The sequence below is a fragment of the Pundamilia nyererei genome, unplaced genomic scaffold (assembly GCF_000239375.1).
Source record: "Pundamilia nyererei isolate P.nyererei 1_Seehausen unplaced genomic scaffold, PunNye1.0 scaffold00384, whole genome shotgun sequence".
NCBI lineage: Eukaryota > Metazoa > Chordata > Actinopteri > Cichliformes > Cichlidae > Pundamilia > Pundamilia nyererei.
Genome location: NW_005187785.1, coordinates 30,482 through 42,697, shown reverse-complemented (window position 1 = coordinate 42,697; position 12,216 = coordinate 30,482). Strand labels below are relative to the sequence as shown.

Below are 12,216 nucleotides of genomic sequence, written 5' to 3'. Positions count from 1 at the left end.
CACACGCACACACACACACGCACACGCACACGCACACACACACACACACACACACACACACACGTACGGTGTGGAAATAAAAACATAGAGAATGCTGCAGGTGCTGAGAGACACACACAGACATTAATGGACAAAAACAAGAATGCAGATACACAAATGAAACTGTGGACACACACACACATGCACACACACACACGAGGTGGTTTAGTGCATGACAGTGTGATAGATGGTGAGAAATGAAGGACACAGACCCTGTTCTTTTCTGCTGGCTGTCTGTGTGTCATCAGTCCCAGATTTTAGAAACCACAGGGTCCTAAAAAATAAACAATTTGGGGTTCATTCGGAGGGCATCAGCTTAGGAAGGATGCCACTGATCTCCCCAAAGCCTTGCTGGGAAAGTGAGTTTGTCTCAAGCAATGAAATGCATTTGGGACACTTTCAAATTTCAAACCTACAGAATCTCAGTTTAGAAATCAGTTTATAGCATCTACGTGCAGTTCAAAGGTCACATTTGAACTACTAAAATGAACACATCACCTTGTTTTGCCAAGTTTGCATCAATTAAACTTCTCAAAGGAATGCACAGAATGAGCAAACTACTTTCCCTTCTGAGGCTTTTGGGAAACCTGACAAAACTGTAGTCATTCAATAGTTCATGAATATCAAGTCAGATCAATTATCAGATTAGAATTACCAAACTGATCATGCACTAAACCTACGGTTCAAACTACAGAAATAATCTTTAAAGAAAAAGAATAATAATTAAAAACGAACTACAGAACACAAGCACACATCACACAACCCCAAGCACTAAGCAAGGAAAGCGATACTACAAATTTGATGCTGCAGATATATATTACACTCTTGATACATTTCTACTTTTAATTCACTTTGATACTTTTCTACTTTCAGCGTCTGAAAGCATCTGTGAGAAAATTCAGCAGAGGATCAAAATCATTTTCAGTGAGCCAATTTATTTTCACAGTTGCAAACAAGAAACTGCACTACAAGCAAGCTGTGTTGGTGATGCTGTTTGCTCTGTCCAGTCCTGCAAAGCCAGTCTGTGACATAAATATGTTAGAGGGCAAAAAGAGCAGGAGCCTTTTTGCCATTTAATTCTCTTTTTCACACTAAAATGCACCGTAAAAAATAATTACACGTCAAGCTTTGTTGCGACCTCCAGAGCTGCAGTTTGTGTTCACTGTACTGCTTTACAGCTACTATAGCCATCACTGAGAGGCCCAGCATGAAACACTACTGCACGAGTCACGTTTCCAACCTTTACATATATGAGAGGTTTTTTTGTTTTGTTCACCACAACAGAATCATTTGGGACCGGCTTTGCAAGACTGAGAAAGATTTCAAGATAAAGTAGAAATTTGAGATAAATAGTCAACATCAATAGTCGGCGATCCCTCGTCTCTCACCTCTAGATCCTCTCTGTGCGATCGCTCTCTGTCCTCAAAGTCTCTCGTCCTGCGTCGAGCCTCTTCGAACGCGGCCTGAGCCAGAGCGTCCTCGTGCTGCGAGCACAAACGACAACAAAGAAAGATTGTAGTTGGTTTCCTGACGAGGAAAAGACATTTGAGTAAAAAGCAGAACTGGTGATACCTGTGCCCTTTCATCATCGTATTCCAGATATCCCATCCCATCCAGCCTTTGTAGGTCGATCCAGCCTTTCCAGATCACACACACACCGTTCAAGATCATAGGGGCCTTTAAATAGACCTGCAGGGACAGCGCGAGAACCACATTAATGTCCACATTTGCCATTTTAAATAGCAACCAATATGTGTTGTGACATTGGTTAAGCTTTTGCGGCGCTTATGGTGTTGTTCAAACTCCTCTCATGTAATCACAGTTACATCTAAGCTGTTAAGGCAGATGGCAGTCAGTCATATTAAAAGTACATCAGTTCTTTCTGTAAGAATCACACAAAGATGTGTTATCTGCTCCTCACGACAGAAACACTGGGCGTGCACGGATTGTGCTTTGGCCCTGGGGTGGAGCAGCAGCTTCATGTGAACACGAGTTCATTCGAAATGACGGCTTTAAATCAGAATCTATCGGCTGTTAAAGCTCCGAGTTTGGGACGTGGACGCCTTCCTGCCGCTGACCCCTCCTGCTCCATCGTCTGTGAAACAGAAAAACCACAAAGTACGTCAAGGCCTCTCCAGAGACTCTGAGTGTCGGACTATTAAATGACACACACACACACACACTTGCAATTACAAATGTGTGCACGTGCGACTGGTCGAGGTCGTTGAATGTACACGAATGTTTGTGTGAGTGATGCTTTCACTCCTTTGATACAGTGTAGCTAAAATGATCAAACGTGAGTGTCGCATATCAAAAACATCTTCTTTGTGTTCGTTTTTAGAGGCATTTGAATTTCAAAGCCTCTGGAAAAGGTCTGCGGCTTCTTTAATGGTCTCATTCAGACATTAGACTGCACAGCTTTCATCCCTTTCATTATTCATTGAAAATAAATGTAATCTTGCCTCAAATGTCACGTGTTTTCAGTTAAGTCAGAAAGAGAAACGGAACAACATTAGCCGATCGATAGTAGACTGTCCACGTCACTCTTCTTTGACCTTGTTTTGTCTCTGTTTTGTCTTTCCGTCAGTGAGAGAGGTGAAATAGCTGTGATAATAAAGGGACTAGAAGCGCTCACTTATATTTCATGAGCCCTCGTCTCTCCCTTGTTTGCTGAGCAGCACAGTGCGTTGGGAGAGGATCAGGCTGTGGTCAGGGTGCGTATGCCACAGTCTGCATGTATGCACGAGTTTAGACCACGTTCGCATCTGTAGGGTCACAAAACTATTTCTCTGTTTGGATTTGCTGTTCAAGTAGCTGCAAACTGAACTACTTCTCAGTATTTGGCAATACATAAAAAAATAATTAGTTTTTTTGGGTTCCATCAAAATACTTGAGGAATAGAAAACACACGACACCAATAGCTCAAACGCAACACTTTATTTCCTGTCTAGTCTAACTTTGTTTGACTTGCTGGGCAGGCAGCATACTCAGGGTGTAGCTGCCTGCTGTGGCCAAAGATACCTCTGCCTCAATATGCCTTAAAAACGCTTATATTTGATCACATTTCTCCCTTCCTCAAAAACATACTGGGCTCATTCTACCAGTCTTTGTGCTCCTGAGAAAGGCCCTCAGAGATCAATAAAAACCCATATCTAATAAATCAGTATCAGCTTGTTTGCAGCGCCCTGAACTGAGGCAAAACCCCGAAGAAGCAGCCAAAAACAGTCAGTTAGTTAAAACACAGTCAGACTAAACAATGAATTTCACAAGATTTAAGAAATTATTTCAGCCAAAAGAGTTCATAATGTACGATGCAGGACACTCAGCCTTCGTCCTTTTCTTTACTCTGATGTCTGTAACCCAATGAAGCAGCACCTCTGACAGATGCAGAGAGTGTATTTGTCAGGGTGGGAAGCTGTGAGGGGCTATTTTTATCAACATCAATAAGTATTTTGGTATGAATGAACAAAACTTAAACACATCCACAGACACACAGATGACTGGATTTCTCTGAGTGACACTGGGTGAGCTTTATGGTCCTGCATTTTTACTCAGGCTATTTTTGGACGCTCTCTCACAGGACCTCTTTTACGACAGCTACCCACACTGCACCGGGGTTGCAGGGGAGACCGCACCCCAAGAGACTGTGGGTTTTTGTGTTTATTCGAGTGAATGTTTTTCTGTGTGTGTGTGTGTGTGTGTGTGTGTGTGTGTGTGTGTGTGTGTGTGTGTGTGTGTGTGAAAGCAAGAGAGAGCAAGAGGAATGGCTTCCACATCTGTGGGGCTGCATATTGCTTTTAAAAGAAAGCTTCATTTAGCTTGACAGGGAAAACGCACGTGTGTGTCTGTGTCTGTGTGTGTGTGTGTGTGTGTGTGTGTGTGTGTGTGTGTGTGTGTGTGTGTGTCTGTGTGTGTGTGAGGGGAAAATATGTAGAAACGGCCCGACCACAGACTTCCTTTTGAGAGAGAACCATGTCAACCCCCACATCCATTTACTGAGACACACACGTGAAGACAGGAGAACTCACACACTGCAGTGAATATGAAAAACAAGCAGAGTGAAATCCAGTGGAAATGCGAACCACTCAGTGAAGCGTTGCCTTACTCTTGGTCTCAGAGACTATGTATGTACTGATTTAACTGGTAAGAGTTACACATACTTTATAAAGTGCGACCATCCACTGTGAGTCTTCCTCACAACAACATTTGAAGCAAACTTCACGTTTTCACTTGTAAGAACAAACAGACTCTAAAACCACATGTGCCTATGTACTTCGTCATCACACGTGAAGTTTACTGAGGTTAAATATATTTCACATGGTTTCCCATAACCGTGCATTTACCAGGGCGCCGCTGCTGTTTCTGTGTTAAAGGGCTGAGCGTGCATACAGACTTCTATTAAGTGATGTTAAGCATGAAAAACAGTTTCCTTGGCTCGATATTGTTCTTTTACTTGGAGTTTGGGCATTTTGTGAGAGAAATCATTCACTATTTTGAGTCCATGGCCTTTCAAATCGTACTTTCTCTTTGATAGGATCATCTCTGTGAGCTGTAATGCAAAGGCAAATCTGTGCTGTGATGCCTGTAAAAGCTGTAGTTGTAAAATGATTCATCGTTTTCATTATTCGAATGTTAGATTTTATACCAGCGAGTCTCCAGTGGAGCCTGTGACAATCTGAGATGTGTTGGATTTATTTCCATTGAGGTCAAAATGCTTCTTTTGTCTTTTTCTCCGATCAGATCGATTTCTCTTTGGACTCTAACATTAAATCCTCAACACAGGAATCTCGCAGCATTGCACTGAATATATATATATTTATTTCTTAAGTGACTATTTTGTCTTCTTTCCGTTTTTGTAAATTGCTTTTAACGTTTGGTTGAATGGGTGCAGTGTCGTGTGGTTCTTGCTAAGTAATTACGACTTATTTTAAACCAGTGTGTGAGTGCACGTGTGTGCGTTGGTCTTTGGTGGGGTTCTCCTGATGATATTATAGAGTCACAATCAGCATCTTTTTTGTACTGCTTCTTATCCATCCATAGAAATGCAGACGTATGAGTGAGGCTAACATTGTCACACTCATACGTTGACATCATGCTCGCTCTCGTCTGTCTCTTGGTACTTCACACAGCTTAGATTGATGATGGACACGAAGAGGTCACTTAGGCTACGTTCACTCTGCAGGTCTTGATGCTCAATTCCGATTTTTTGATCAAATCCGATTTTTTTGTGTGCTTGTTCACACTACAAATAAAATGCGACAGCAAACGCGCTCTGTTTAGACCCAGAGCAAACAGCATTGCTTGACTGATGGCCCTTTAATATAAAGACTTCGGACTTTACGTTTCCCAATTTTTGCTTTAAGTTATTTTGTTATTTACATAATAATGTAAATAACCTAATAATGATCCTTATTGCTGTTTTAGAGGAGCGGTGCTTCAAAGGATAGCTGCAGATGTCTGTCAGAATCTGCAGATTATACAGAACAAATAAAATGTTCACGTTGTCTTCCCAACAGTTTCACTGACATCTACACTGGATGGCCAGGAAGCGTTCGCGATGTCTTCTCCGGCGCTGATAATGGCGTCTGTCTTGTGTCAGTGACGTAAAAGACGGATTTAATGCGACCTGACCATCAAACAGCAGCAGCTTTATAAAGCATCAGATATGTATCGGATTCAGCACCACATACCAAAGTGACCCAGATCGGCTTTGAAAATATCGGATTTGTGCCGTTCACACTGTCACACCATGATGGTCGCAGAGGGTCAGAAAAGTCGGATTTGATGCGCTTTCGCCTGCAGTGTGAACGTAGCCTCAGTGATTGGATGGCTGGTGAAATATCCTGACTGACCTGTTGTGACCTTCACAGGTGTGTTTGTGGATCATCTCTGCTCACTGTGACATGTTACTCTGACTGGTTTAAACTAATTCTCCTCATGTGTTATTGACCGCTGATAAGGATTGTACGTGACAGGAACAACCAGTTCGTTTGTGAATGAGTGTGAATTATATTTCTTCTGTGAATATTTGCATTTGTGTAAAGAATAGAAATCTAATTATCGTATTTTCTTCCACTTTGTCAGAAAAAACTGAGCCAAGCAAAGACGTATCACATGCTAACACATCCACCGAGCCGCCGGTTATTGTAAGTGCTTTTGAGATTGTGTGTGTGTGTGTAACAAAGAGAAATGCAGAGTATATGTTGGCAGACATTGCATGACGCAGATGGAGGGAGATGTGTTGGCATAGTGCCCTTCATTCAGCCTGATGCCAACCATCTAGTCAGCACAACAACCCACTACAGCGCGCACACACACACAGACCAGTGCCCACAAAGTGTGTGTGATCACAATGGGTATCTGTGTTTCAGCCCTTTGAGTTGTGGCAGTGCGTCTCTCCTACACATGTCAATGCACACGCAAACACATTCGAGTAACACAAAAACGTGCCTTCTTTAATTCCTCCACCACAATTCAGCGCATAACTTTTTTGCTTTCAGGCGTGTGTGTGTGTGTGTGTGTGTGTGTGTCTACTGTCTAAGCTGGAGGCACCGACTGATTTAGTGCAGTAATTATGTTATTATCCAGAAGAATGTAACATCAGAGTCTGGGGGGTTGAATGTGTCGATTACAAAGAGTCACTCAAACACCAGCGTGTGTGTGTGTGTGTGTGTGTGTGTGTGTGTGTGTGTGTGTGTGTGTGTGTGTGTGTGTGTGTGTGTGTGATTTAGATTAAAGATGATCTGTAGTGACTATGTGGAAATCTGTGTGTGTGTTATTCACACAATAAACACGTGCCCTTGTGTGCGTCTGAGTCAGCAGCCAGATGCTTTCTTTTCTGCCTGCTTTCCCCGTTCGCTCCTTTTATCTCATCACCCATGTGATCGCCTCGTATGATACAGGACCGCGGACTGCTCTGAAGAATGGAGGGATTTTGTAAAACAGTCTCAGGACAGCTGCGAGGATAATAAAGTGCACATCACATGAATCATTCCTGATTCATCCACAGCGCACACGACGGCCTTTTCACAGCCAGCAGACATCGTTTTCTCATCTCTGGAAGTTAAAGCAGAGAAGCTGAGGGAGACGTTTGGAAAGAGTTTAGGATAGAATACAATAGAATAGAATTCAACTTTATTGTCACTGCACATGCACAGGTACAGGGCAACGAAATGCAGTTTGCATCCATCCAGAAGTGCTTTAGTGATATAGCTATAGATTTAGGATTTTAGTCTAAAGATCGATGGATCGAAGCTCAATAGTTATCAACAGTGTTGGTCAAGTTACTTGAAAAAAGTAATCAGTAACTAATTACTGATTACTTCCCCCAAAAAGTAATCCAGTTACTTTACTGATTACTTATTTTCAAAAGTAATTAGTTACTTAGTTACTTAGTTACTTTTTAAAAAACACGATTTACAACCTGAACAGGTGATAAAGTGATAGATCTTTCAGCCCAATTCTACTTTTTCTGCATAATCCATCATACAAAATGTAATCAAATGGAAAAGTCTCTTTTTAAAACTTGTTTTATTAGTTTTAATCTTTTAACTTTATGCATCAAGCAAACATTTAATTATCTGCAACATTCTCTGACTGGAAGAAATTAGTTTAACATTTAAACCTATTTTCTGCACATTCCAGCTCATAAAATAAAATATTTTGTGTGTTTACACTCAGTCTTTCAAATAGATGCAAGTAAAACACAGCAGAAAATAAATAAAGTCAAAGACTCAGCGGTCCTGTTGCTCTATTTTCACCTGTAAAGCAGGAGTGTGGTAGGCGGAGGGTTACCCTGGTGCAGGTGTGCCGCGGTCAGTGGAAGAATCCGCGAGTTTCTCTGTGAGTTTCCCATTACGTCGTAGCTACTCGGTGCTTGTTGGAAGTTTAGGGTTTTTTCACTGTAAAAAGAAGTTTTCTTCCCACGCACAGCGGACACTAATGTTTTTGTCACTTTTTATGGAATCAAACTCAAAGTAAGGTCAGTACTTCCACGCTTTAAACGCTGCACGCTCATACTCTCTCTGCACTCGATATGTGATCCATTGTTGATCTGCACACAGCTGTCGTCACGAACGGCGCACTCGCTTACGTCACTGTCATGAGACATTCTCGCAAAAAATCACGGTTTTAGTAACGCAGTAACGCAGCGTTCCTACGGGAAAGTAACGGTAATCTAATTACCGTTTTTGCAATAGTAATCCCTTACTTTACTCGTTACTTGAAAAAAGTAATCGGATTACAGTAACGCGTTACTGCCCATCTCTGGTTATCAACATGAACACGCTGTGATATCGCTGATGTAGGTCGTTTTGAAACCATAGTGATCAGTCAATGAAACCAGACAGAAATGGTTAATCCACTGAAATATACTCAGAATCATTATGCTAATAATGATGCAAAGGAAAATACCATAAAGCGCTAAAACAGCTGTGCTCACCTTCATGGTTACAGTCACACAGACTGATCCTGCAGTTATGCATGCAATAACATTAAAATCGATTCTAACTACAAAACGATTTAAAACCAATTTCCCGTCTCCAGAGGTGTAAAACTACACCATTTTACACAGACGTGCCAAAAACTGCAGGTCCTTGGATTCATGCTTGAGTCAGTCCCTAAAGACCTCCAACTTGAACAAAGAAATCGACAAACTTACAGCCTGGTACAAAAAGCCAGCTTGCAGCTCCATGACAACTCTGTGGGGTTTACTTTAAAGCAGGGGTGGGGAACTCCAGGCCTCGAGGGCCGGCGTCCTGCAGGTTTCAGATCGCACCCTGGGTCAACACACCTGAATCACATGATTAGTTCATTACCAGGCCTCTGGAGAACTTCAGGACATGTTGAGGAGGTCATTTACCCATTTTATCAGGACACATCTAAAACCTGCAGGACACCGGCCGTCGAGGCCTGGAGTTCCCCACCCCTGCTTTAAAGGCTTCGAAGGCTTAAAAGTATGTGTGATTAAGAGCTTGACCACTTCGAATGAGGCTGGTGCTTATGCAGTTGGCTGTGACCTCTAGCTGTGTTCTTGGTTTCAGCTAAGCGTCTTGTGTTTTTTAAGACCTCTTTTAATGTAATAATATAACACATAATACAGCTGCTGTGTGGTTAACTGTTAACAACCTGTGTAAAAACTGAGTGCTGCAGTTTTTCTCTGCGAATGAACCTTTAATAGCAATAACTGGAAACTGTGTGATGTGCTCACATGTACTTTCTGAGCTAGCTAGAGCTAGCTTAGCACAGTCCACCCTCATGTCCAAATATGGTCACTTTTGGCTCAAACATGGAGGAAAATGTAAAGCAAATGAATGACTAACTCAGTGCTTATGAAAAGGCTCAAACTCAGAGCTGACAGTAATGATGCTACATATGAAGTACAGGTTGACTGTCATGCCTTTAACTGTTAAACTGCGATAAGTGTTTTCACCTCAAAGATTAAAGTCATAGACCTGTGTGTGTGTGTGTGTGTGTGTGTGTGTGTGTGTGTGTGTGTGCCAGGTGTGACAGCAGCAGGTGTAGATATAGCACGTTACTGGCCTTCTGTTTCTAATCCCCTGCTGAATACAGCCTGCTCTGTCTGTCCTACACACACACACACACACACGCTCACACACACACACACACACACACACACACACACGCACACACACACCTGCTAAAGCAACAGAAGTATAATAGCAGGGTACTCTTCTACTGTATGACCACTCTCTCTTCTTCTGCCTTTCCACCCTGTAATTATAAAGACTGCAAAACAACACGCGACACACTCACACACACACTCACACACACTCACACACACTCACACGCGCGCCACATGACAAACAGTAACTGCCAGGTCATCTTGGATGATGTCAAATAGGACTTTGAGCTTCCATCTAAATGATCTGAGACAGATGTGAGAGGAAGGTGAAGACAAACAAACACGAACCCACGAAGAAGAAACTTTTCTCTTTGTGCAAACTGATTCACAGGCCTCACTTTTCAGTTTTCACAGAGCGAAAATGTTGAAACTTTTTTCAGGTCATATCTTTGTATTGCAAAACAATTGTTCCTGGCAGTTGGTGCCTCTATTGTGAGTGACTTGGCCCTGCCCCAGTCTGAATCTCTAACTGCCCGGAGACACATAATGTGCATCATTGCTATGCAAAGTCCTTTCTGTGTGCACCAGAGGGCCAGAAACTGTGGCATGTTCCTATGGCTTTCATGGAAATATCATGCAAATCCTTCCACACGCTGGAGATGCACTTACAAACAAGAGAGAGCACGAGCTCGTACTAAATATTTTTCCAAAGACTCACACGTGCTGACACGCACCAGCACATTTTGCATTGCCAAATATTCTGCAGACACAGTTTACCTGATATGATTGCAGATTTCCAAAGCATTGTGTTTGTGTTTTTTTTTTCAGTCCAGCAACTGAAGAGAAGCTGCAGGACATCAGAGGAGGTCCAAAGCCAGAAACCCTGGAGATGAAGGTTACGTCCCGTGTCATGTGACCTGGAGAAAGTCTGCTTTACTCAGCTACTGGAGCAGGAATCAAATCATTTGTGTTTTTTGTATCTCGCTATTCTCATTACATTATTATTTTCATCATGCTTGATTTTGTCAACACGGTTGACAGCCGTGTGGAGGATGGGGAGGTGGGGGCGGAGCTTAATGTCCAAACAAGAAAATGATTTATATCTGATCAGGCAAAGAAAAAAACTTCGCAGCAAAGCAGCAACATTTTCCAAATAGCAACAGGTTGCCATGTTTACTGTGATGCAGGAAAACAGATGCATCTTGTAGGTTTGAAATAATGATGTTGCAGACATCGCTTTGTGTTTGGGACGTCGTTCTCTTGTGGAGAAACGCACTGTTGCCGCTACACCGATCCACAAACTGCAGCTGATCCTGTTCATCGGGTTTGAAGCAGCTCAGCCAACATCAGCGTGTTTCAAAGCTCAGCTTCCAATCTGTGCTCATCCAGCATCTTCTCAGTATTTAGCAGTTTCCCTTTTCCCATGTAGACTTACATGCAAACCAAAGGTGATGGAGACCAAAGTGTAGTAAGTTAATGGGGAAACAGTGTAGTTCACATCACAACGTGCTGTGAGTTTTCTACACTTTAAACCATTTTAAAGGTTTTCTGTGAGCTTGGGTGTGAAGCTAAAGCAAACACACGAAAAGCCTTTAGTTAGTTAATGCGTCTTTTACGAGGATGGTGGTTCAACACTGCTCACTAAATTTCTGTGCTGGCTCACACTTTAACTGTTGTTGATGCTGAGATTTCTGAAAAACCAGCTGTATTTGTCAATGTTAGGAAGGCTTAGGGCGCTGCGATGACGGCAACAAAAGAGCACATTCACCTTTGTCCTCGTTCTGAACGTGAATTATGAATGAATGAAATGAGCAGAAGTGAATTCTTTCCTTGATGTGCTTTCAGGGCACGTGAAATGCTGCCAGTGCACCCGCTGACCACATTTTGAGAACCCTAAGCTTAAAAAAAGGAAGAATAACTCAGAGGTACAAAGTACACATAAAACTGCATAATGTATAAAACATTTCCACTCAGAACACTGGCTGTCCTTCTTTAGAGGCAGGAAAACAATAAAAACAGCAACGGGAAAGAGAAAAGTGTGCGATCGCGTCAGGACATCTGAGGCTCACAGGGACAGAAACACACAGGTGAACTGTTGCACATACTTTGTTCCAGCTCAGCACACGTTTACTGGAAGAGAAGGACTAAGAGCAGAGGAATGGGACTGACACACTCGTGCTGGATTCCTCACCAGAGTGAGCTCGCGCTCTGTTCAAGCCCGAGTCCAGAAAGAGAGCTCCATTCAAACACAAAGACACGATGTGAACATGCAGCACGGGGACGCGCACAAAGAGCATGCAAACAGAGGACACTAGACAGAACAGTGCATTGTGGGAGTGGGTGTGGTCATTGATCTGAGCCCTTGAGCAGGAAACATGATACTCTGTGGGAGGAGAAGCACATGGATGTGTGTGTGTGGATGTGTGGATGTGTGTGTGGATGTGTGTGTGGATGTGTGGATGTGTGTGTGGATGTGTGTGGATGTGTGTGTGGATGTGTGTGGATGTGTGTGTGGATGTGTGTGGATGTGTGTGGATGTGTGTATGGATGTGTGTGTGGATGTGTGTGGATGTGTGTGTGGATGTGTGTGGATG

The 12,216-nt window shown here is 42.7% G+C and overlaps 1 protein-coding gene across 4 annotated transcripts in view; it reads right to left on the bottom strand.

Annotated features, from left to right (window-relative positions):
• Positions 1–12,216, bottom strand: part of cbfb (core-binding factor subunit beta) — a 31,549-nt gene that overhangs the window by 8,374 nt on the left and 10,959 nt on the right. For 2 of the 4 annotated variants that reach the window (XM_005752819.1, XM_005752818.1), the window contains exons 4-6: positions 1,612–1,728; positions 1,428–1,523; positions 252–313 (exon numbers count right to left, since the gene is read on the bottom strand). In XM_005752819.1, the coding sequence (XP_005752876.1) occupies positions 284–313; positions 1,428–1,523; positions 1,612–1,728 (243 nt within the window). In that variant the 3' untranslated portion in view covers positions 252–283. The remainder of the gene's footprint in view (positions 1–251; positions 314–1,427; positions 1,524–1,611; positions 1,729–12,216) is intronic. The other 2 variants (XM_005752816.1, XM_005752817.1) reach the window with 1 other exon arrangement.